General features: G+C 45.2%; 11 protein-coding genes across 11 annotated transcripts; 5 read left to right on the top strand and 6 right to left on the bottom strand.

The window, feature by feature from the left end:
• Positions 1-103: 103 nt before the first annotated feature.
• On the bottom strand, positions 104-2108 carry V865_002275 (uncharacterized protein; the record flags this gene model as incomplete). Its single annotated transcript, XM_066226078.1, has 8 exons — positions 104-248; positions 376-569; positions 686-912; positions 1051-1160; positions 1272-1334; positions 1458-1606; positions 1672-1827; positions 1902-2108. The coding sequence occupies 8 exons, from the start codon at positions 2106-2108 to the stop codon at positions 104-106; spliced, it is 1251 nt and encodes a 416-aa protein (XP_066082175.1).
• An 810-nt stretch (positions 2109-2918) lies between these two features.
• On the top strand, positions 2919-3458 carry V865_002274 (uncharacterized protein; the record flags this gene model as incomplete). Its single annotated transcript, XM_066226077.1, has 1 exon — positions 2919-3458. One exon carries the CDS (start codon positions 2919-2921, stop codon positions 3456-3458), a length of 540 nt encoding a protein of 179 aa, XP_066082174.1.
• Positions 3459-3492: 34 nt separating this feature from the next.
• On the top strand, positions 3493-3885 carry V865_002273 (uncharacterized protein; the record flags this gene model as incomplete). Its single annotated transcript, XM_066226076.1, has 2 exons — positions 3493-3758; positions 3822-3885. 2 exons carry the CDS (start codon positions 3493-3495, stop codon positions 3883-3885), a joined length of 330 nt encoding a protein of 109 aa, XP_066082173.1.
• Positions 3886-4334: 449 nt separating this feature from the next.
• V865_002272 (uncharacterized protein) lies at positions 4335-6257 on the top strand (the record flags this gene model as incomplete). The annotated part of the gene is made up of 2 exons (XM_066226075.1): positions 4335-4360; positions 4439-6257. 2 exons carry the CDS (start codon positions 4335-4337, stop codon positions 6255-6257), a joined length of 1845 nt encoding a protein of 614 aa, XP_066082172.1.
• Positions 6258-9740: 3483 nt separating this feature from the next.
• On the bottom strand, positions 9741-10667 carry V865_002271 (uncharacterized protein; the record flags this gene model as incomplete). Its single annotated transcript, XM_066226074.1, has 3 exons — positions 9741-9848; positions 9965-10336; positions 10488-10667. 3 exons carry the CDS (start codon positions 10665-10667, stop codon positions 9741-9743), a joined length of 660 nt encoding a protein of 219 aa, XP_066082171.1.
• Positions 10668-11756: 1089 nt separating this feature from the next.
• On the bottom strand, positions 11757-13396 carry V865_002270 (malate dehydrogenase, NAD-dependent; the record flags this gene model as incomplete). Its single annotated transcript, XM_066226073.1, has 8 exons — positions 11757-11805; positions 11902-12115; positions 12196-12249; positions 12322-12533; positions 12675-12826; positions 12897-12912; positions 12993-13064; positions 13146-13396. The coding sequence occupies 8 exons, from the start codon at positions 13394-13396 to the stop codon at positions 11757-11759; spliced, it is 1020 nt and encodes a 339-aa protein (XP_066082170.1).
• A 409-nt stretch (positions 13397-13805) lies between these two features.
• On the bottom strand, positions 13806-15312 carry V865_002269 (succinate dehydrogenase [ubiquinone] iron-sulfur subunit, mitochondrial; the record flags this gene model as incomplete). The annotated part of the gene is made up of 8 exons (XM_066226072.1): positions 13806-13883; positions 13977-14051; positions 14133-14207; positions 14280-14427; positions 14496-14538; positions 14622-14790; positions 14927-15013; positions 15145-15312. The coding sequence occupies 8 exons, from the start codon at positions 15310-15312 to the stop codon at positions 13806-13808; spliced, it is 843 nt and encodes a 280-aa protein (XP_066082169.1).
• A 507-nt stretch (positions 15313-15819) lies between these two features.
• On the bottom strand, positions 15820-17052 carry V865_002268 (uncharacterized protein; the record flags this gene model as incomplete). The annotated part of the gene is made up of 5 exons (XM_066226071.1): positions 15820-15912; positions 16079-16269; positions 16366-16379; positions 16462-16482; positions 16718-17052. The coding sequence occupies 5 exons, from the start codon at positions 17050-17052 to the stop codon at positions 15820-15822; spliced, it is 654 nt and encodes a 217-aa protein (XP_066082168.1).
• A 462-nt stretch (positions 17053-17514) lies between these two features.
• On the top strand, positions 17515-19967 carry V865_002267 (uncharacterized protein; the record flags this gene model as incomplete). The annotated part of the gene is made up of 6 exons (XM_066226070.1): positions 17515-17675; positions 17758-18117; positions 18207-18264; positions 18343-18434; positions 18510-19631; positions 19751-19967. 6 exons carry the CDS (start codon positions 17515-17517, stop codon positions 19965-19967), a joined length of 2010 nt encoding a protein of 669 aa, XP_066082167.1.
• A 420-nt stretch (positions 19968-20387) lies between these two features.
• V865_002266 (uncharacterized protein) lies at positions 20388-21920 on the top strand (the record flags this gene model as incomplete). The annotated part of the gene is made up of 2 exons (XM_066226069.1): positions 20388-20407; positions 20522-21920. The coding sequence occupies 2 exons, from the start codon at positions 20388-20390 to the stop codon at positions 21918-21920; spliced, it is 1419 nt and encodes a 472-aa protein (XP_066082166.1).
• Positions 21921-22261: 341 nt separating this feature from the next.
• Positions 22262-24788, bottom strand: V865_002265 (uncharacterized protein; the record flags this gene model as incomplete). Its single annotated transcript, XM_066226068.1, has 7 exons — positions 22262-22386; positions 22464-22743; positions 22808-23023; positions 23082-23117; positions 23181-23408; positions 23478-23612; positions 23679-24788. The coding sequence occupies 7 exons, from the start codon at positions 24786-24788 to the stop codon at positions 22262-22264; spliced, it is 2130 nt and encodes a 709-aa protein (XP_066082165.1).
• Positions 24789-24929: the final 141 nt, after the last annotated feature.

The raw sequence follows: 24929 nt of genomic DNA, 5'->3' as shown, positions 1-24929 counted from the left end.
TAGAGCACCGATATCTCCTATCTGTAACTGTCCCATTTACCTCTCTCACCGATATTTGTTCTTTCTGTTATCATATTAGATTGCTTGATCGATTTCTTCAAAGCTATGGTGCCTCTTCTAAATCGCATTCCGACTGATGTCCGCCATTCCTCACCCAATCAGCCTTCTGACATTCTCTCGAACAGTATTTAGCCCATTGACAGTATTTGCACTGTATCGTAGGTGGAGCGAGACGGAAGTTCATACACCTACGCAATATTGTCAAATTCGCATCAGTTAGTCAAAAGCTTAGAATGACAGATATAATCAATTCGTTGAAGGAGATATTCCGTTCGGTTCCACTTGTATTGACATATAAGGAAAATACCGACTTACCACCTACAAACTTCTTTCCCGCCCCATCTGTCTTCGACCCCCTTATCCGGTCTATTCCTCTTCCACCATTCTTCCTTTGTAATTCGATGGAACAACTGCGGTTTATTATACATATTGTTCGTGGTGTGAGAAAAAGTCAGACCGTTCTTCGTACAGAGATGAATGGAAGCTTCGTTTCCTGTCGTGGGGTCGGACTGGACATAACGATCACCATCGGCTTAGCTCATGATACATAAAGGAAGTAAAATGTTTAACATAATTCTTTTTTGGGAAAGTCATGGAATTGTGGAAAGAAGATATGATGACCCACTGCAATACTATCACATCCTACTTCTTCCATCCCAAATCTCAATACCTCCTCGAACGCTTCTGACATTATACCCTGACCCCAAAGCTGGGGATGTATCTCGTAAAACAATTTACCTTCTAGTTTCGCGTTATGTGTTCGTTCAAAAGTAGGTTGGGTGTAGATCTTGCCTTTTGTAGGTAGGAAGGAGGGTGAGGCTGAGGGGTAGGTCAGAGATAGGGCGATATTACCTGAAAGTGATGTGTGTGATCATCATTCTTTAGCTTAAAACTCAAGCTGAGTATATGGTATGAGACCTCGAAGAGACAGTTATATCCGGGATACATGAGGTATATTGCAATGTCCGTTGGATTATTTGATTTACTCACCTAAATACCCCTCTCCATTAGATATCCTATTACTTATCCTCACGTGTCCCGGATCCTGCACTTTCAACTGTGAAGGGTTCAAAGCCGTTATGGCGAAGATGTATTCGTCTCTTCCTTTTGAGTTAGGTACATTTGACACTCTCGGTATACTACATGATGACTACGTTAGCTTTGACAAGTTCGGTGTACTCGACATCCGCCATCGATACAGTGTAGCTCACCTGGATCGTATGTACCTATTCAGGAATGAATCTTTGATATCACTAATTGAAGGTGATCCATACCTACAACCACCATTCCAACGTAATCAGTTCGCTGGTTCTCATACACACCATTCATCCAAGAACTTGTGAAATTGAGAACACAGCAGATATGAGATAGAAAATAGAAGATAGAAGATAGCTCACAGTTGTGTTTTCTGAACAATAGGTTCCATCTTTATCCTCCTCACTCCCGTCAAATCCCCAACCTCACACTGTCTCAACCTCAATCTAGGTGTAATCAGTTCTATCTTCTTACAGCTCGGAGTACGGAAAATGTTCAATATCGGTCTTGCCTGTCAACCATCTCCATCAGCTAAACATTATCCTATGACATCGTACATCATCAAACGTAGCTTACTCTATCATCCAGTAAGCCCCATGCAGGCAGGTTATAGGTTTTCGTACCCTTTACTATCTCTTTGTCCCATTTTGAAGTGGCTTCGGGCGATTCAGGTGGTGGGGGAGGTATCTCTTCTGGTATCCTACCTTGATTAGGTTTGATCACCGGGGTCTTCTACAAACCATCACTCAACCTCAATCAGCAACCTTCGGAGGGATATGCCGCTCATCGCTGAGAGAGTCGCTCACCTTGGATTTAGATTTCTTCTTCTTCTTTTTCTTTTTCTTGCTCTTCTCACCTCCGTCTCCCCCTTCTCCATCAACCGCCTCCTCACCTTCATCCGAACTATTGCCGTCGACGTCAACTTCAAAAGGGATGTTGATCCTCGTTCCATCTACTTCTTTCGCCAAGGCTTCCACGAGATCTTCAGCTCCTTCAACTTTTGATCTACTCATTCTGATGTTCCGTGCAGCTTGGTACGTGTAAGTATCATTGATGTGTGATGCGTGTAGTTGTTATCTAACACTTTCATTTTGATATCTCTCGAAACAGTGGTATGGTTGTTCCTTTGTACTTCCCAGATGCGAACAATTCTCGGAGACCCCACACGTTCCGCTAGGCACCCTCATTTCTCGTAATGAGAGATCCTAATGAAAACGCTATGCTATGCTGCTGTCAGTCTTGCGCAGGCCGGAAGGAGAGGGAGCACTTGAGTGATGCTTGATGCATGAGCAGATACAAGCATGACTGGTCTTCGAGCAGATTGAGCAAGGGTGTCTTTTGGATGTTACCTCGTGGCGATGAAATCACTGTACCGAACCCCTCATGTGAAACGATAATCTGTCCATTGTGAGGAGAAGCAGATGCTTAAGGCCCTCTCACGCAACTCCGAGTAAAATGGTTTAGGACAAACAAGCCTCAGGGTGATTTACCTCTCATCATTTTACCTCTGCTCATCAATTACTTGCATACTTCTACTACGTACGAGTAAATATATTGTAGCAGGATGGACCATCCGAGAAATCACCAAAGATTCTCATGGGAAGACGTGAATGAGTCCAATAAGTACGCTCAAGGTTGGAATGACTGATATATCTGGAACAAATATGGAAGCTGTAACACAACAAACTTACTTGCAGCCATCAACGGATGGGAGATTCGCCGGCCATAATTACGACTCACCTGCGTAGGAACAACCACAATATCCTTGGTACCATCAAAACTGGCCTAGCAGGTATCCAACTCAAGACAGGCCCCATGTCTTGATGGGTGTACCTGGCTCTGAAGCTGGATACGCCAGCTCGCATGGTAATCACGGGGACTTTGCTTCAACTCAAGGTGAAACGGGCTCCGCTGACTCCATGATGGGATTATCTTATTCACACATCTCAAACGAGCAAGACATATTGGCTCACCCAAGTCCAAGTACCGGTGAGCAATTCAACCACCATGAGCAGTTTCGCGATCGGTATCACCCCTATGTGCAGAGAACAGGTGATACCTTTGCGTCGTCAAGTCAGACACCTCCTTCATGGAGAAGAAGTCGTGGCAAACCATCTGACTCTACGTCCACTTCCAACAAACCTAGAAAGGATAGGAAGAAAGCTTTTGTCACCCCAGAAATGGACAACATTATCAGGACAGGCCGCAAAATTATGGGGGCAACGCTTGAAGCTTTTAGAGCTTCCAATGCAGCTAGTCTCTGTGCCGATGGGTCACCTTCTTCTCATTGGGATACGTTGGCGCCGACAGAAGATATCAATGTGTGGTCAACCCCTCCGAGGCGGGGAGATCCGAGGAGATAAAGGACTCCGTGGAACGACTGATAAAGAGCTGTATATGGGCCAATGGAGTTGCCAATTGACCTTGACGTTCGCCTCTTCAAGTAAAACCAAAACAGGTAGGGGTATGACTCCAAAGAGCGGCGAGCCTTTGGAGTTTTGTCAAGTAAGATTATCAGATGACACTTGCAAAGACCAGAGTGAACCATCTTCAAAGAAAATCAAACGCAACGATGATCTGTTATACCAGAGATTCAAAGCTGAACATTCACCCCCCCAACAAGCTCGTGTACCATACGTATGCTTTGAAGAACATAGGGATCGGTATGTTGTTCAGGTACCCTGCACTGTTCTGACGCAATATGGTGTTCTTCCTGCAAGTATCAGTATATTCCTGGACGTGGAGCCTATAAACTCTTCCCAATGTTTGGATCAGGATGATGAACCTTAATACCATTCTTCTTGAGTGATCGATGTGTGCTTGGTATATGTTATCCTTCAGAACAGGATTTGCGTCAACGGGAATGAGAGAAGCTAAAGCGAAACTCAAGTCGACCGACAAAGATACCACAGAGTAAACAATATCGTAGTAGACTATTTGCTCACAAATGCAGTTTTGCTGTCTGTCCGCTATCCACGGTTCCAACCAGAGATATCATGCGCTATTGGGGCGAAGGTTGCGCGCAGCGCTCATGCTCCGTGCTCTGAGGCTCGTTCGACCATATTGAGTTGCATATGCAAGGTTAGGTTAACTTGAATATCCGTTGCCACGTGCCACGAATCACCCAAGCGTAACCGTCATCGTTGATCTTGTGAATTGGGATTTTGAGCTTTCATGTAACCGTCCCGTCCACTTAATTTAGGTAAGAAAAGGCAAACAATCTACAAGACCTAAGCAATATGAGGACGAACAGGAAGGTACTACAGTGAGTGCTACAGTAGACACTGAACCTCCTCACATACATGCTTAACAGTTCTAACTCATGAATCGATCACAACCATAGACCATTGCTATCTCGACGGTCCATTACCTTCGCCTCATCAATACGTCCATCCCTCCTCCCTCGGCTCACACCCTCTGCCAATGTCTCTACCTTATCACATCCCCAAATACGACTGTACTCCCAGATAATACGACGGGGACCATCATCCCCTCCAGGCTATCCATCCGATACCGAATACTCCGACTCAACAGTCTACGCTTTCTCTTACATCTCTCGAGTGATTCGCTATATCCTCTATGGCATTCTCACGCTAGGTGGAGTCTCACTGGCTGGGTTCGAGGGATTACACCTATATGTCGAGAAAGTAGCTCTTGCCGCACCGTCCCGAGACGGATTTGACGATCCATATGGATGGATAGGAGAGAACGTAGGATGGACCGGCGGTCTAAAAGGAGGTACAGATCCTAGATTAGGTCAGAAAGCCAGACATGCGTTGAGGGGAGCTTGGATATGTCAAGAATGGGGTGCGGGAGGTTCAGCATCTTCAACGTTATCCAGTCGAAATACCTCTTCAGGTTCATTTCATCCAGATTATGTGGCTGTGAAAGGTATGATCGGCAATACATCTTCCTCAACCGAGGGTAGACAAACCGTAGATAGGGGATATGAATTAGCAGAAGAATTTATAAATCTAGCTATTAACGAAGCTCGTAAAAGAGGTTTGGTATTTCCTCCAAATCTCAGCAGCTCTTCAACAATATCGAACCTTCCCCCTAAAGATCATGAAAATACCCATGGAGTTCCACAGGGTGATCCAGCAGTTTTAGATTTATTATTGTTAAAAGCAGGTATATTAGAAAGGATCAATACACCCGATTCACTTTTACATGCCAAAGACCTATATCAACAGGTATTGAATTCGATGAACCATGCGCAGGACGAGCAACATCTGCATAACCAACCTAGGATAATGAGGTTGGCGGGTAAGATTGGTGATCTATCAGCTAGGACGGGTAATTCGGGTAATGCACTGGAATGGTGGTCATGGGGTCTGGGAAAAGCTGGTATACAGATGGATAAAGGGAATACAAAAATAAGTGAAGTTGTGAAAGAGGTCAAGAAGGAGGGTCGAAGTTGGTTCGGATTTGGAGGACAACCAAAGACACCTAAAGAATCAACTTTTACGTCGACATCAATATCGACAGATGTACAATCACCTGGTGTTTCACCTGCGATCCTTCGAGCATCCATCTCACTCCTGGCATCAGCTTCCGCTCACTTGGCTACTACCTCGTCACTCAATCCAGCTTCCTCCCTTCAATCTCAAGCTCTTTCCCTCATACCACCTACCACATCCCCAGCTATTGCCTCGTCACCCGACTCGGCTCTTCATTCTACATGGCTACAACAGAGAGTGGCATTACTGAAGCTATATCAAGCCTCTATCCTCCACGCTCAAAATACCAAATCGACATCTCCGAAACCGCTCGAACTCGTTACTGAGTCTTCAGAGATATCCGAACAAGTTATATCATCTCTACCTACCATACCTATAGGCAAATCATCTAGCTTAGTCGGTCCAGCGAAATTACTTCGTCGAGATGCACTCTTGACAGGAGCAGAAGCGAGTTATACCCGTGGAGTATTCTTAGAGAGATCTCTACCGTCAAGTCCAGAAGAGAAGGTCAACAGATTGGAGCAAGCTTCAGAATGTTTCGAAAGGGCCATGGCGCTCAACGTGTTGGAGAGTGGGGTAGAGAAAAAGGGAGAAGATGAATTGGGTCAAGGTGAGGACTGGAATAAGTATTGGAGAGGGTATGTGAGAGTGAAGGGGAAATTGGGCAATCTGGTCGAATCGACTGCCACTACGAAAGTGTGAACGATCATCCGATAGGATTGTTATATGTAGCATGTACACTGTTCTTTTTGCGACGTTGCGAATTCCTTACAAGCAAATGGAGTAGGGACTTGCGAAGATGCTACTGACAAGGCATGCGTGTTAGAAACGATGTCGTATCAGTGTGAGATCAGTTATCAGCAGGAGCCGTTAACGTTCGATGTTTGGATAGATGTCGAGAAGTAATGACTGCTCATATATTCGAGGTCAAAAGCTTACTCGCAAAGTATAAATCTCAGTTGGTTTTTGGATATAGACTTGTGACTTCTTATGTCCATTGATCAGGTCAAATCGACATGAGATCGATTATCACGAAGCAATGCTGAGTTGACAATAAAGTGAACGGTTGATTGTCGACAGTTTGAGTATAACTTCGTGGGAATAGATCAGTCCGCTTACGATCCCCTATAACCACATCCAGTGTCTGAGCCTGGTGACATTCTGCAAACAGACATCATCGATTGAACGGTGGCCTTGTGGTATCATGCAGTATGTTCATACATCATCCCATCCATCATCTATCTAGATCCCAGATATCTGACCAAACCTAAAGACTTCTAACAAATCATTCTTCTCGGAATTTATGCAGAGGCTTTGGCTTCTCGGATAGCTTTGGCGGAACCTTGAGCGGCGAATCGGGCGTTTCTTCTGAACTGTTTATGGGGGAAACAAGGAGACGAGGTTAGCATTATTCATATATACCATGACACAACACTCGTTCCTTCAAAGTCCCGACCACATGACCCTCTCTCAGATCTTTGTAGAAATACCGTAGCTGGTACCACCTTGAGTGTCGTTCTCTCTGTCCCTTCTGGCCACGATCATATCATGTGTTTCAACCGGACGTCAATGACTGCTTGACCGAAGGACCTGAGGTTTCTTGAACCTGTGATGATCCCTCCGAGAGAATTCTCTAACCCCAAGACAACCCATCCAATGTATTTCCACAATTACGTCCACCTCCTCCAGACCGAATGCTCATCTTCCTTGCTCATCTTCATCATCGTCCTTCGTCCCTGTCCCAATCCCATCTTGTCACTGTTGTCCCTCGTACTCTGATCATTTCCACTACCCAACACCCAAATCCTCCAATCCTCCAAATCAAGATCAAGGACTAACCTTAGGATCAACACCTTTGAGCGACTTGTACTTTACAGTCTGTTGCCTCTTGATACCATTCTTGTGGGCTATAAAGTACGTTTCATATCGAAAATTAGCCAAAAAGCTCAAAAATCTTGATAAAATGTTATGGAAATCGCATAAAAATGGTCATTTTTCGAACTTACCTTTTTTGGTTTGGTTGTGGGCTGTGTGATTCTTAGACTTGGCCATTTTTGCGCGTGTTCCTCTCTTGGGGTGGTGTTGAAGGCTAAAGAGGGAAGGAAGGGAGATAAGATGATGATGATGAAGATACTTTTGATAGCGACGAGCGACGGTACCAGTGAGAGCGGGCAGTAACAGTAGCAAGCGTTAGCAGATTGGCAGGACTACAATTGAGTCCAAATCCTCACGTGGCAGAACCCTGAGAGGGGGTGAGTATAGAAACTCACAAATGTGGCATCAGATGAAACATGGTGCTTAAGCCCGATTTTTGGAGATCATATCACCGATTCAATCGGGGTCATATTCCCTTCCCACCTCCACCACCAACAACTAGAACCGGTGAACTACCCGGTCTCAAACATGATACGCGTGGTTCTAAGCATCATCCAGTCCCCGTCCACATCTCCGGTAGAAATTCTACTGCTGTTGGATCGTGCAGTATTGAATAGTATGCATTACAGTCAATTGCGGTCCAGCAATATGAAACAGTATCGTCTCATTCCGATAAATTCTGATATCCAGTACAGGTACACTACAGCGTCCCACTCCCAACTTCCTTTGGTTTGAATTCTGTATATATGCTGTACTAATCTATTCTGATCCCTCACCGAACGCGATGTCCTGGACCGAATGTCCATATCCGAAGCCGCCCCGCGAATTTGATTACATAGGTCCGCGCTTGCTTCGACATCATCCTCCTCATCTCGGTCATTCGACTTCGGCTCGATGCTTGGTCCGTAATGATACGCGCACTGTCTACTATTGATGTGGCTACGTAGCAGTAGTTGTATATGATATAGCTTTCCGCACCGGCAAACCTGTACAAGCACCCCGACGATGTCTTCTGCGGTTTACTTGAACTGTCGCCATTTACGAGACTGGCGACAGTGCTTATTGTTGTCATCACTGTCATCACCACAGGTGTGGCAAGTACCTGCCATCGGAGAAGGCATGAACATCAATTCGTACAGGGGTAGGATGCATGTATGTGATCACAGACATGTGGCTTACTCGGCGGTACAATGAATCCCCGCTTATGTAAGAGATACGAAAGTATACATTTGGCAACTATTGACCGCACGATTATCATCAACAAAAGGAGGTCAAGCGAGGAGGTAGAGAATGGAGGTAAAGAAAAGCAGCTAGGGATATAGGAGAAATGTAGTTACCAACGACCTAGATCTGGCGTTGAGTATGAATTTTGGCAGAAGATAAGCTTTCCAGGCACTCGTTGGCTATTTCTACCATCTCTCGCTTCGAGACCTCCGTCACCACGCCAACATTTCCGTCATCAGTGTCCCTTCTTACGTTGATGAAGGCTCCATCATTGATTTACAATCCTCATACTTCTTGATGGCGATGCATAATTCCTTACATCGATCAACGATACCCACACGAATAGCATCAGGTTCATTTTCATAATGTTCCGTGATGCGATCTAAGTGGTCGACGAATGAGACAATTTTCCGATGGTGGCTGTCCGGAGCCTGAAATGTTCTAGTGACGGATATAGTATGGTGCGGTACTTCTCCCTCGTTGCTCGCCGACATCGGTGCTGCAATGTGGTGATGAGTTTGGGTTGATCTTATATTCCGTCTTGCGTGAGGGTATATCTTTCGACAGTATTCCCCTTGATAGTGCGTGTTCTGCTTCGCCCCTTCTATGTTGATTGGCAGGTTGCTGGACTGACTCGCGTTCTGTGTGGAAGTGTCCTCGTCTGGGTGATCTTGAACGCTGAAAAAGCGAAGTGGACAGATTTGATGATGATGATGATGATGATGATGATGATGATGATGATATTTTCAACAACGACGAGCAACAGTACCAGTACCGCGAATATCAGATTGGCAGGCTACGATTGAGCCCAAACTCTCGCGTGGCGAGACCCTGATATGAGACGTATATTTTTACTTTTCATAAGCCCTAATGGAATAAACCAAACGTCCATAGCCATGTCCATAGCATTGCATAAAGCATTAATCATATAAACGTATGAATAAACCGAAAAGAGCATTTCAAAGAGTTGATCAAACCAAAGAAAATAGTAATTGTCCATTTTACGTAGCCGTCAAGCAAGATAGATGCCCATCAAGGTATCTATCTAGCTGACCCATAAAGGTTCTAGTGTCTATTGTCTAGAGTTTATGCGAAAAGAGCAGCGAGACCTACTACTCCGACGAGAGTCGCGAAGAGTCCCGTAGATTTAGCTGGGAGAGCACCGGAGTTGGCAGAGGTGGTGGTAGAGTTGGACTATTTCCATCAACAAGTTAGCCCGATCTTATTATAATCACGAGAACCAGAGATAAACCTGGATGGATGTGTATCATTCGAGGATGATATAATGGATAGTATGATACAATACTCACAGAGTTAGGGATATTTCCAGTAGTAGAAGCATCCGTACTAGTCACCGTAACAGCCGACGAAGTCTGAGTGAGGGTGGTAGGGCTGGTTCCAGTACTAGTAGATGTAGCAGTGCTGGAGCTTGAGCTGGACGAAGAAGCAGAAGAAGACGATGATGATGATGATGATGAACCACCGGAAGTGATGTTAAATTGATTTGATTGAGCTAAAATAGCTGCATTGCTCTTCTCGGAAGTGACAAAGTTGATTTGGAATGCAACACCCTCTGGCCAGTTACCGTTTGGGTAAGTGACTGTAGCGGTGTTGACGATGTCGGACGATCCGGTTGCTTGGTCTGAGATGAGGGTGACGGGTGAGTCGGATAGGTATCCTGCCTACGTAGTATGGAAGGACATGTCAGCGATTTAGTACAAATGAGTAATCAAGCAACAGATCATGTGTTGTCGCTGAATGTCAGACGTGATCGACAAACCAATCATCCGAGTAACGATCCAAGCTGATGTAATTATCGTATATTCAACTTACCTGGTTGACAAGCTGAACGACAAAACTATCAGGATCGGTGGAAACAGCTTTCCAAGAGATAGTTTGCGAGGAAGTACCAGATTGCCATTCGGTATCTCTATCGGGAGATTCAATGGTGATAGCTCCAGTGAGGGCGAGAGCAGAGAGAGCAGCGAGAGCAGCGAGGGTGAGCTTGTACATTGTTATTGCTATTGGTGTTGTTGAAAGAACGTATGAGAATGTTATTATTCAGTTATATGATATATATGTAGTACTGTTGGTAAAGAAGGACAGGATCGGAATTCGAGTTGGAGATGGAACAGAACAAAAGTTTATATGAATGGATGTGAGAAGATTATACGAATCAAAGGTGAAAATGAAAACACAGCCTCAACGAGTCAACGAGTGGATCTACTCTATTGCATCAGCATCCGTTACCCATCATCTCAGTCGTTCCTACTGCTCGGATCAGCCAAAATCAAAATCAAAACAACCCAACCCAACAGGACACAAACAACAATAAACAATAACGAGACGCGCCCTGTTCCCCCGCCCAGTCTGTCCACTTTCACCGCGTAAAACCCAAAGGATCACAACGCGTCCGTGCGTCGTGCCTCGAAATCACACAACAGTTGCCCTGGATTAGGGATATGAACGGACCTTTTCGGATTTCATTCCATTCCATCTTGACATCTGCAGACGATTCGACAGAAATAGGGTGTAGAGACGGTGTGGTGGCGTATGACGGTAGGCAGTATGCATATCCGAGACGAGGTGATGCATAGCTTTGAGGGCGTTCTGTGAGTGCAACGTGGTTGTTTGAAGGGAGATGAGGAGATTTCAGCGTTGGCATCTGGCATCTGAATGCCATTCGCACTTGCACTGAAAGACCTTGCTGTCAAGTCTTTGGAAATTCAGCGATCTATTTCGGCTCAAGAATCAACATCGATCGTGGCTGTGTATATACAATCAGAAAGAAGCAAAGCAGCATTGACCTTCTTCCCGTCATGAGATCGACGACGAGACTGTCCTTCCCCCCTTCCCCCTTCCCCGTTCCCCTCTCACCGTGATATCATGATCAACTAGTTTAGCTATATTGGGAATCTGGCTACCTCAATGATCTCATCGGTATTCGTGACTTTGATTACCAATGCAGTGTATTTACACCACCGATTCATTGCGTTTCCAAGTAAAGTAAGAGCAAAATTCAACAAGCATCAATGCATGTTTGTTCCTCATTTATATACCAAGATATCCCCAATACGATCTAGGTTATATCGGATCTCAAGCTTAGGCCTTGTTAACGAACTCGACACCCTTCTTGATGTTCTTGGCGAGGCTGCGAGCGATGAGATACAGAATCAGCATCCCAGTCTCAAAACTACGTCGCGAATGGCTTTCGCATGTTTTGCGTAAAAAAGAAACGATCACTCACTCAGGGAGACAAGCCTTGAGCAATTCTTGTTCTTCAGCAGTCAATTCACCAACAGGGTTAATCTTCTTGACACCCTCGGGACCAAGTTCGACGTTTGAAGCAAAGTATTCGACACCTTCCGATTCGTATAATGGGGATTTGACGAAAGTGGGTTCGACAACACCGGATTCACCGTTAAGAGCTCGGATAAGGGAGTTGGTGAATCGAGCACCGGCTATAGTCACACATACTCATCAATACTGATATTCCCATTCATTGCTACAAAAAAGTGGATTGAAATGAAATGATACTCACCGAAACCCATAGAAAGGGTAGCGGAACCAGTACCAGCCTTAGCCTTTACGACCTCTAAATAAGGGCAAGAGGACAGTCTTCAGCTTCCGAAGCTGTCTAGCTGTATAGGGGGATTGGGCGACTCACCATCACCACCGAATTGGATTCGGTGAACCAAGTTCTTGTAAGTCTCACCAGAGACATCTTTACCTTGAGCGGTTTGAGAGAGGATAGGGACGATGGTAGCACCGGAGTGACCACCTACGACGGTGACCTTGATGTCCTTGGGGTCGGCACCTTTGATCTCACCGAGGAATCGGGAGGATCGAACGACGTCGAGGGTGGTGACACCGAAAAGTCTGAGATAGGCCAGTTAGAACCGATAAGTTAATTTGCGAGCAGGATTCGGTGTTTCAATATAGCAAGGATGAGACGAAGGAGAAAGAGGAAACTGCGGATTAGCACAATTGATCTGTCTCAAAGTCAGACATTTGACCCACCTCTTGGGGTCAAAGACACCCTTCTTCTTGTAGACCTCAGCGAAGATAGGTACAGTAGAGTTGACAGGGTTGGAGATGATACCGATGTAAGCCTTGGGGCAGTATTCGGCACAAGCTTCGGCGAGATCTCTGACGATGGAAGCGTTGGTGTTCTGTATAGATTACGAAAATCAGCTCAAGCTCAATGGGGCTTTGTGCTTGATATGAATCAGATAGACTTACGAAAAGATCGTCTCGGCTGAGATACAATTAAACAAACATACATCAATACGAGAAACTATTAAGAGGGAGAAGACTGAAGGAGAAGACTGAACTCACGTCATACCGGGTTTTCGGGGTACACCAGCAGGGATGATAACCACCTCAGCACCAGTAAGGGCAGCTTTGATGCTGTAAAGAGAGAATAGCAAGGATCAGTCATCGAATTTAGGTCTCAATCATTCACCGTATAGAGGAGAGGATTACACTCACTCATCCTTCTCGTAACCTTTAACCTCGGAGTGAGTATTGACATGAGAGATATCAGCAGCTACACCAGGAGCACCTCTGATATCGTATAGCGAAAGTCCGGTAACGAGAGGGTCGGTCTTGAGGAGTAACGACATGGGTTGACCAATACCACCAGCAGCACCGAGAACAGCTACCTTCCTGTTGGATCTGGCGGAAGAAGCAAACCCTCTAGCGAGGGCAGAAGAAGATCGAGCGACTTGTCGGGAGAACATCGTGATGGGTGGTGTGTCTGGCTTTTTTGGCTTTTTTAGGAAGAGATAGAAGGTAAAGAGAGATGAATGATGAACGATGAACGATGGAAAAACGATTGTAGTAAGGTGACGAGTGTAGTGGGGAAACATCCATCGGTTCATTCGGACCTGACCTCTTGATGGGTAACACGTATTACCGGAATTCACCGCGGCCGTGGCATCCATCCTACAGTAGGACCACTCTACCATTACATATGTATCTCCTCTCATATGTTCACACTCATCATCCAATGATTATCATCTCATATGCATACGAGTACAAACAGATCTTATCCAATTTGAAGATCACGAAGGAAGAAGAAGAACGACCCTGACTATCACTGTAATGCGATAAAGCTACATCACCAAACTACCATGTCGCCTAGACACTTTATTCAGTAGCCATCTCGAGCTTCATCTTGGCGATGGCTAAAGCTGGGTTAAGACCCTTAGGACATGTTCGGGAACACTATGTAGTATGTATCGAGATAGTCAGCATGAGTACCTAGACAAACGCAAGATCCTACAGTGCCATGCGATGACTCAGATAGGGAACACTCACGTTGAAAATGGTGTGACATCGGTATAATGACATGGTGTTTTGCATCTTTTCCTTTCTCTCAGCACCGTATGAGTCCTATAGTATCACAACAGAGAATGATCAGCTACGATTCGAAGGGACAAAGGGGATCCTTTGGTAGCTCAAAAGGTTACTCACTCTGGAATCGGCCATCCATCGGTAAGCTTGCATCAAAACGGCCGGACCCAAATATTGATCTTGGTTCCACCAGTACTACAAAAGTAAAATCGAAGATCAGCTTGTGCCTCTACTTGATAATTTTTGCAAGATCGGAGGTTGACTTACAGATGGACAAGAGGTCGAACAACATGCACACAGAATACATTCGTACATGCCATCAAGTTTCTTTCGATCTTCTTGAGTTTGTAAGAATTCACCTTGAGCAGGTGGGTTGTCGTTCTTGAGGAAAGGCTCGATCGATTTGTATTGTTTGCTGTGAAAGACAAAGAAAGACGCCATGAGCTACAGTTTAAATGATCTCAGAATGACGACGCAACTCACTAGAAGAGTGTAAGATCGGGGACAAGATCTTTGACGATATACACTAAGGACCATAGAGATCATATCAGCCGTGTTCCACGTCAAAAGTCTCATAGCCAGACAGCTAATGTGGAAGGTCCAACTCACTATGAGGTAATGGGTAAACTTTCGAAGGTTTGTTAACATCCTTATCGATCCTACATAAACAAGCTAATGTGTTTACACCATCGATATTCATAGCGCATGATCCACAGATACCTTCTCGACATGATCGTCTGAATGTAAGTGTGGGGTCGAGCTCGTTCTTGATTTTAATCTATAGTAAGAGAGTAACTATCGATCAGTGATTGCTCTTATCCTGTACATACCGTATCAAGTAAGGCAGTGGTGCTATACATCTAGATACATATGTACGGGACGGAGATTGTTGCAAGAGAAACACTAAAACTCACCAAAGCATCCAACATCATTGGACCACATTGCGATAGATCGACTTTATAAGATTGTAACTTTGGTTTCTCAGATGGTGTGTCCGGGTTCTATATGGCATGGACCAATACATAAACCATACAGTCAGCTCCAGCTCCATACATCTTGCAATGTCACGAATCAAGTGAACTACTCTAGGATCGACACCTCTATTCGCCTCTTTGTTAAGGGGACAACTCACCCATCGGTAAATTTTGAACTCTTTAGTCTGAGCAGGTTTAGTCTCTGAAGGAGTGGCTAAAGAAGCTCTTGAACTAGCATGGAAAGATCTAGCTCCGATCGATACGGATGCCCTAGATGATGAGGGGATAGCTCGAAGAGCAGAAGATGCGGTGGATGGTTTGAACATTTTCGATGATCAGGCGATGGCGATGAGTGGTGAGTAGAGCTGAGGAACGTTAAGATCGTAATGGGTTGCCAGTCAAAGTCGAAGTATGATACTAACTGTCTGACTGACTAATGCTATATGGAGGATGATCAGATCAAGATGTATGAAGAAGAGGGATGAAAGAAGGAACTGATTGGTATGAGATGATGAGATGGTGAGATCCAAAGCACACGATTCGATTGGCAGGCCAGCGTCCACCAAATTCACTCAAGATGGATGGATCACTCAAGTTCCTGGGATTCAATCCTATCGGGGAAACTCGGAGTCAACTCTGACAGCAAATCAGATTGCAGCTGTTGCATACGTTCATTTCGCGTAAAACCGGTAAACCCAGAGTGGGGTCTCCACATCTGATCACTATACACCTATGAATAGTACTGCATGATGCTATGAAACCATATCAAGTAGATGTCTGCATGTAACCATCCTGGCATCCTGTCGGTACTCCTAGCTCATTCCCTACACAGCTCAGGCATCTTCAGCAGGCACACCGTGCATCGCCTTCCTCTTATATACAGCCTGGTCTCTCAGCCATCTTCGGTAAGTTGATAGCGAGGTGATCTGTGATTGACCCATGTAAAGTAGAGATGGAATAAGAATGGCAGCGAGATCGGCCATTTCAGCGTCAGATAGGAGAAGGTTGATAGCGAGTACAAAACAGGACAAGAAATCGATATCAGCTAAATCCAACATGGTAAGACACTTAGAGGTATGTTTCATAACCCACCTTCTCACCATAGAAATCAGGACTTATATTCTGAGCAGATTGTAAGGTCGGATCTGCTCTATTCCTCTTTATCCTATTGTAAAACTCCCTATCCATGATTTCCAGTGGCGAGTTCTTACCTGCGGATATCGATCGGTGAGTGAGGGAGAAGAGAGACGATCCGACTGTTGGGCCTGCTAGGTATCCGAGGGCTATTGATGTTAAGCACGAGCATTATCATCAGCGATGTTCAGAGATGACATCGACGAAAATACGATGGAAGGTGATGTTATCGATTGTATACTCACCCATACATCCCAATCTGATAACAGTAATCAGGATGACAATTGTACATCAGTTCCATGGTTCGTACCATATCAATTGACCATTGCAAAGAGACTCACGTCGCACCTCCGTATACATACCTACATGAGTAGATAAAGATAAAGTCAGCACATCTTGTCTCTATTAGCTTCTGGAATATCCCATCATTTCGTTTCCTCTCCATTTCAATACATTCTTAGAACCTCCCTACCTATATCCTTCCTTCACATTGCAGACCAACATGATCTCCGATTACGCTTCACCCGACCACTTCACCCGACCACTTCACCTGATCCCCCTCAACCCAACGTACGAAATCCACAACAGTCCACTCACATAGCTTCAATCCCCATGATCAACTGACTAGGATCCGACTCCAAGCTCGCAAAGTAACTTCCACCCAAGAACAGCCCAAGGAAAGTAGTAGGTATGGTCGTGACGCTTGACCATAATCTGCGCTGTTTTCGTAATCCTAGATATTCAGGCCATGGTAAAGGAAGAGGTGTAGATGAGGTGGATGTCCTAGATTGAGATGGTGTAGCTGGCTTGGATGATGAAGAAGAAGAGGCGAATCGGATGGCGATTCCGGTTGCTGATTTACTTATCGCAGGACCAGCAGCATTGGGCCGGAGGAGGATGGGTCGGAAGAGGATTGTTGATGGTCGAGCCATGTTAATTTGCTTTGAACCGGGGCTATTGTGGGTTGTGCGTTTGATTAGAAGGCCGGGTCGAATGAAGATCCTGTGTGATACCGATAGTGCCCGGTGGTAATGCTGTTGTGATCCTCGCTGTACTCGTTGTGAGAGAATGGTCAGCAAGCTGATGCCATTTGAACATTACAAGCAGAGAACAACCGTCTTGAATTATCTTCGATGACGCTCAAGACTGGGCCCATTCTCTCGTTAAAACACACATAATACCGAGTGTGGCATCTCAGAATTATGGGGCACCACTCGGACGAATATTGATGATGATCAAGCGGCAAATGTAGGGCGATAACCGGCAACAGTCCACTAACGAGTTGATGACGAAGGGTTGGTTCGGACTTTGCAGTATATATGTTCACTTGTATCATGATATCTTGAATTGACCATCTGTCTGAAGCAGAAATCAAGGGATGTCCTGCAGGGAACATGTTCTCTACGAATACAAATGGACACGGCGGAATCCCCGCTGTCAATGGCAATGGCAAGGATGTCGATCTTGGTAAACCAAAAGATCCCTCGGTTCCACCTTCATCTGGGAAATGTCCACTATTGGACATGCCAGGCGAGATCCTCAGTCAAATATCATCGTGAGTCAAATTCTCCTCTGACATATCACATCTCTCATATGTCTCTCTACTTCTCATGAGTGTACTGACCACTTTGATCTAGCTATCTCCCACTCCAGGAGATAATCCCTTTCCTATCCCTCCACCCTCTCCTCGTCTCCCTTACTCAAACTCACTATTCCCCCATCCCCCCTTCCGTCCGATCAATACTCTCCATTCCCCCTTATCCAAAAGCACTATCCGTCCTACCCCATCTAAACCACTTCCTCCCACCCGATCCGAACGACGCGAAGAGACTGTTCATTCAGATACTTGTTCGAGCTAGACCGAAATGGATTCTAGAGAATTTTGAATTGTTAAGATGGGATGACCATTTCTGGAAAGAGGCTTTCGAAAGGAGGTTTTTGAGTAGTTGGAAGAGGTTAAAGGGCGAGGAAGATAGTTGGAGAGCTGTTTTCATAAGGTGCGTCAGGTCAGGTAATGGCCCAATTCAACCACCATCCCATACAATTAAGGGAACTACCGAGACTAAATCAGCTTGTACTCGATTAGGATTTTAGGTAGGATCGAACATCGGAATTCTGGTTGTACACATGAAGAAGCATGGACTGTGAGTTTATTTCTCGAATGCCTTGTGGCAAAGACGAGGATGAGGAATTTCAGCTGAGTTTCTTTGACCGACACCTAGCGGTTTGTCACTCTACATCGAAATGGCTCGGCGAGTATTAATCGAATGTATTCCAGGACTTTTGACCCGTATGAGATATATGACGAGCTGAAGTAAGTCGTATCCCCCAATCAAGTTCTCAATCGTTTACATGATCAGACTAATGTAGTGGACTGACTCGAACATAGACACCAGAACAATTTCTCGGCTCATCCTACTACCGTCCGCGTAATCCTTCATCTCCAAGATGTCCGAATACTAGCGGTGGGAGTATTGATCGAGCAGCCATCGTTATTTGTCAATCCCAATGCTCATCTCACTTTACATCCACCTTTACTCCGTCATCTCTCTTCACCTCCTGATGAAGAATCAGTAGGTCACTCCAAGTGGTATCGCTCAAGTGACGATATCAAGGGAAAGAAAAGGAGAATACAGTTTGAGGAGATAACAGCCAACGAAGCTTATTTCCCATTGGTTCGAACCCTGTCCCCTTCTTCACCTGAAAATACAACATACGGTCTACCCACCGCTGGACCTATACCTATACCTCTCACTGTGGAGTCGACTGCCTCTCCGCCCATTTCGCCTTCTAGTGGGTCATTCGGTAGGATACTAGGATCATACATACCTGGTAGAAGACGAACATCCAGTAATGCAGCAAGCCAACCAACCTCATCAGCTCAGGATGGCTCAATTCAGAGTCATTCCCATGTTCATACTCACACTCATACTCAAGCTCCATTCGGTGCCAGTGCAATGTCCAACTCATTAGGTAATCTTGGCGGGGTACTGACGGCGGTGAGAAGTAGGGATAGTGATGATGGAACGGGTAGAAGGAGGACATGGAGTTTCGGAAGGACCAGATCTGGCTCTACTGCTAGTAACTATAATAATACCAATAACGAAAGTGACCTACAACGTGTATCAAGTAATGTTGCTAGACCTGCCGCTACGACGACTTCGGAACTACCGACCTTGGACGAGTCCTCTCCACAGAAGGAGATCAAAGTACCTACTCCCATCCTGGAAGTGGATCAGCCTCCTCCTACCACTCGTCTAGCTCAAGACCGACCATATGATATACTCGAAAAACCTCAGCCTGCTTTATCGCATTTACGATATCCCAACTTTAGTACTGGTCCAGAAGAGCCCGAGTTAACCAAGGATTTGAGAGATGGACATCCAGAGGTAGAAGATGAGTATGAAGGTGGGCTTTGGGGTGGGGATGTACCATGGTCAGGGGATGGGAAGAGGATGGCGGAATGGGACGAGGAATTGGGTAAGAGGAGAAGATGGGTTGGACCTATGCTGTGAGTGGGTTCCATCACGTGTCGCCATTTTGTGAGGATCAACTGGTACCGCACTGATCTAATTTATGGCTCCATTGTATACGAACATGGTGTACTGATGATTTGATTTCACATCACAGATTGATAGCGCAACTCCATCCATCCCATCGTCCCATCCCTCATCCACCAGGTGTGAACCCCTCTTTACCCCTCGAAGGATCAAATCCTGTATTGGGCCAGAATGGGATGTACGCTTCGTTGGGATTCGAAGATCTCGAAACACTCTTTCCTTGGATTGAACTTAAAGGAAGTGGAGGGAATAGTGGAGAGGCGAAGAGGAGTGGATTGGGATTTTAGTATTTGGCATGCAGTATAGGAGTATCAAAAGGACATCATCATTGATTTTACGGTGTAATGTATCATCTTGATCCATCTTTCACCATCGGCGATACACTGAAACAACAAAGCCTGGAATAAGATGGTGTTGTTACTGATCAAAGGTACCTGAAATGGATCCAAGCGTTGTGTGATGTGTGATGTGACATCACTCCCATCAATCTCTTAGTATTGAATGACGCTGAGGCCTCCTTTGTGCATCTCACTGTCATCAAATCAATTATGACGTTGACGTCGTTGTGGGTGTACATGTATGCTGCTGCTCCACTGCTGACTTGAAGGGTATAATTGGGGGGCATCAGTTTAGAGACAGAAACAGAAAACTGATCTTGGTCATCACATTGATACTTGAGATCGCCACTGCTGTAACTTGAGAATATAATGTCAGAAGATAACAAACAGTGAGTACACCACATTATTTCTTGATCAAAGGTCGATATTGATAGACGGACGGAAAATAAAGGAGCTGATCATCCTATTGATGTTTCTCATTGGTTTGGGTATTGATATGATAGACAATCACAAGCACCAACCCCTCAACCTGGTACTCCGTCCGGCGAAGAGGAGAAGAAAGAAAGAAGAAACTCATACCATGATCCGTTCAGCAGTGATGAAGAGAACGAGAATGGAAGTGAACAAGGTGGAAATGACGATGTGAGGGATGAGGGTGAAGGGGAGGGTGAAGAAGAGAAGGATGACCGAAAAGATAAACCAGATGATGAAGATAATAAGAGACAAGCTCGTGATGATGAAGTTGAGATAGAAGATAAAGAAGAAGACGATCGTACCAGAGATGATGATCAACCTTCTCAGCAAGATGAAGATCAAGATGAAGACGACATTCACAATCACGGTCAAAACAAAACCGATGATGCTTCCCATGATAATAATCAAGACCATTCACTCAACCAATCGAAAGACACCGCAGGTCATGAGAATGATACCAGCAAAAACGATGATGCTAGTTCACCTCCGACTCACAATAACAGTCGAGGTTCTTCCTCACCCGATGATCAACCTGAAACTCCCCCTACGTCTACCTCCAAGAACGAAGGCTCTGCCACATCCCCTCAGCCCAACGAGAACAACAGCACCCAACAACCTGCTCCCCCTTTTCACGAGACTCACGGTCGACATTCCAAATACTCTGATAGGGAAGAAAAACTCCGTGAATTCGAGCATTCCAAACCGTCCAAATTTCCCGAGAACGACCGAGAACAAGAATTGCAGAGAGTCGTCAATCGTAAACCTGGTTCGAGGGAGTTACATCAAAAAGGTCAAGGTAGACCGAAAGATACTCCTTCAACAGAGTATGAAGCTCAAGATCCTTCCAAACAACAAGGACAAGAGGGTTTGGGTGGTGCCGCAGGTCAATTAGGTAATCTCGGTGGAGTCACAGACCAACTTGGTAATGTAGGTCAAGTTGGGGATATTGGTGGACAGGTCGGTGATCAAGTTGGTGCCGTAGCTGGGCAATTAGGTGATCAGGTCGGAGGAGTAGCAGGACAAGTAGGTGACGTAGCTGGAGGAGTGGGTGATACTGTAGGGGGAGTAACCGATCAGGTAGGTAATGTCGCTGGAGGTCTTGGAGATACAGTCGGTGGATTAGGCGATCAAGTAGATCAAACTGCTCAAGGTTTAGGGGATACCGTTGGAGGAATATCAAATGGTTTAAGTGATACTTCCAAACAATTAAGTAAATCTGTTAAGAACGTTGGTGATAATGCTCTCAAACCGCTTAAACAGAAGGGAGGTCTGTTGGGAGGAAAGAAAGGTGGTTTGTTAGGTAAAGGTGGTGAGGGCGACGAGGAGAATGAGAAAGGAGCACTGAAAATTAGGATCCAGTTGGATATCGATGTGCAAGTTCATCTCAGTGCGAGAGTTCAAGGTGATATCACGATTGGGTTGTTGTGATCAACCAAAGTATTTCAGGAAAAAGACTCGGAAGTGAAGTTTATACAGTTGTTTCAATGTCTGTGTTCACTTTCTGTATATTTTGACCCAATCAATGAACGAGCTGTGAGCTGGAATTATATATACACGGATTGTTTCTTTCTCTTTGTAGCATCGATGAACAAGATGAATGAATAAGTATATCGATATTGAATGGCGACCAATCAGTGCAAAATGACAGCTTATGACCTTCTTTCACCTCAACTCTCGGTGTCAGGTCATATATTTATTTACTCGTCATCATACGCGTTATCATCAATAAGCCATACGATGACCCGTGACCTACGAGCTACAGCTACAAGCTAATGCTCTTTACCTTCCTTCTCACGAACCTTGAACTGACCATTCCTTCTGACCTGATTGACCTGCTCCAGCGCCCACTCTCTACATTCTCTATCTTCAGAAGGTGTACTCCATCGTTTCCGTGCTATATCCACCATATTAGACAAAAACAATATTGTCAGTCTCGACTTTCCTCTGAAGTGCATACCGACATCAGCTCACCAACGATCCCCCAGCCTTTCGTACTAGGTACTCTCAACCCTTCCTTTTCCCACTCCCAGCCGCATTTCAACCCCACCCAGCCTAGCCAAACGAGGTACGACTGATACCTGCTCACGCCAGGTTCCAAGCCGTTCTCGAACCCGCCTTTGGGACTGTGAGGATGATCGGGCGCAGTGAATTGCAGTACGGTGAATGCCGAGTCGAGAGCATGGAAGCAGCATGGCAAGGATAGATGAGGGACGGGCGTGGATGGTATGAGAGATAGGAGAGGAAGCCATGGCTATAAGTCCATTAAAAGGTAATCAGCTGAAAATGTAACACAAGGTCACGAAAGGTTGACTCACAGTCAACTCATCCGCATGATTACCTATCAGAAACGTATTTTCTTCTATTATACATCCCTCTTTACCTGACCACAACCCAGATTCCCATTCTTCAATGATATCGGGAAACCAAGAAGGAGGATCTATTGGTAATTCCACTAGAGCTTCTTGTGTTTTCATAGGGTAAGTTGGCCAAGTACGTCTCGAACGTAGTTCATATCCTTTACCGTGGTATCCCTATACGGTTGAATAGTCAGTAGTATAACAGGATGAAGAAGATCCCACGGATACCTACTTCCGATATTAGTATATGGACCAATAAACCATTTCCCTATCATCCACAGACTCAGATCAGCCACGCTCGACCCTTTGACCTAGGGAATAGGTAGCTCACACATCCTAGGTCTATAAACCCATTTTCGGGTCTACCCCACGTATCCCATTCCCTCTCTTCTTCCTGTATCCCTAACCCATCGCCATTTGAATGTCCTTCCGGCATAGGCGGATACATGTCTTTCCAAAGTAACATCAAGAAAGCGGCAATAGCGATATCCTGTTCACCCCATTCTGAAAGGTCAACCTGTGTCGTCGGAAGAGACGGATCATTGGGTGAGGGTATACCCTACGTGATGGGTCGTCGTTGGCACATTGTATGTCCTGGGAGTGAAGGGTAAGATGAAAGTGGACATACCTTCCAGACATGTCTTTTGACATCTTCCAATTTGGTTACCAGCCCATCTGATCTCGGTGCACGAGAATCCAACGATCTATGTCGATCTTTCAATGTAAGATAGAGATCCTGGAAATTATCTCGAGGTACGATAATCTATCAACAATGTCATCAGTATGACATCTCACTCGAGTTTGGATATAAAAGGGACAGCTCACTCACATCATGTACTCTTCTCTTCTGATACCCTACCAACTGTCCATACCCATGTTTATGTAACGTTTCCAACAGAGCCAAGCAAGTCCTGTACAGTCGTTCTTTACCTTCTGGTGTGGGCGTCCTTATAGTACTCGTCTTCTGCTTGAGCAACGGGTCTGCTTCCTGAGTCAATATAGTCGCCGGAGGTCTGACAGGTTCTACAGATTGAGTTTGATCGATGGATGGTCCAGCTAGGGGTGATCTCTTACGAGGTTTAATCGGACGAGGTGAAGGTAGAAGCGAGGTCGGCAGATTACCATTTATCGACATATCATTTATACCGTTGACTATATTGTCTTGGGCAGGTTCGGATGAAGGTTCATCAAAAGGTAAATAATGAATCGATATTATACCTTTCACTTCATGTTCTTCTACCTTCATCTCACTCCCTTCCCCAATCATCTCTTTATCTTCATGATCGCCCTGTTCGTTCTTGCTGTTCACAGCCTGAGGTAGAGATTCCCAAAGATAAGCCAGCTTTTGGACTTTCGGATGATAATACGGTATATCATTTTGATCATTTACTTCAGGTTTTATGATTACTAAACCCATTTCCCGCTTCTCCTTGTCTTGATCCACTTCGACTTCAACCTCCTTCTCCTTTCCTTTAGTACTTTGAGTCTGGTACGAATGTCCCTGCTCGTTTGTCCTGTAGAATGAGATGGTTTGATTTACACTATTATCTCGTCGTGGTTGACGAGGTAATAATTTCACTTTCAGCTCATCTACCAATTCCAATTCTAATTCTGCTTCCACTCCATCACTCAAGATAAGATTTTTCGGATCATTACTTCGCTGATTTGGTGATTGAGGTGGTGGGGGCGGTAGGGTATCAGCACGTAGTATCAAACTTGAATTCCTTTCAGGGTGTAGAGAAATTGTCTTCAATGTTGATAAGAATACGGATAGTCCGAAATAACATTTGCAAGATAGGACCGGAACCCATCTTTCTCCTGGAGGTGAGGAGGAAGAAGAGGTGGATAAGGGCGAAGTAGACGAAGAGGGAAAAGGGTAGGGTACGAAGGGTGGTGGTTTTATACCTCCCGGAGGCGAAGGTGTGAGGTGGGTGCTCATCCTCTTGAGATGATGAGAGAGCGTTTACAGTTGATTGACATGAAGATGAAGAGGAAAGAAGTGGTGAGCCAGGCGGCATCAACTTTTGTTATCACCAAATGAAATATTGGATTGGTGGAATACCTCCACTCCACACCCAAT

The sequence above is a fragment of the Kwoniella europaea genome, chromosome 1 (genome assembly GCF_036810445.1).
Source record: "Kwoniella europaea PYCC6329 chromosome 1, complete sequence".
In the NCBI taxonomy this organism is placed as follows: Eukaryota; Fungi; Basidiomycota; class Tremellomycetes; order Tremellales; family Cryptococcaceae; genus Kwoniella; species Kwoniella europaea.
Note: the sequence above shows the minus strand (reverse complement) of the source record. Positions and strands in the feature narration are given on the sequence as shown.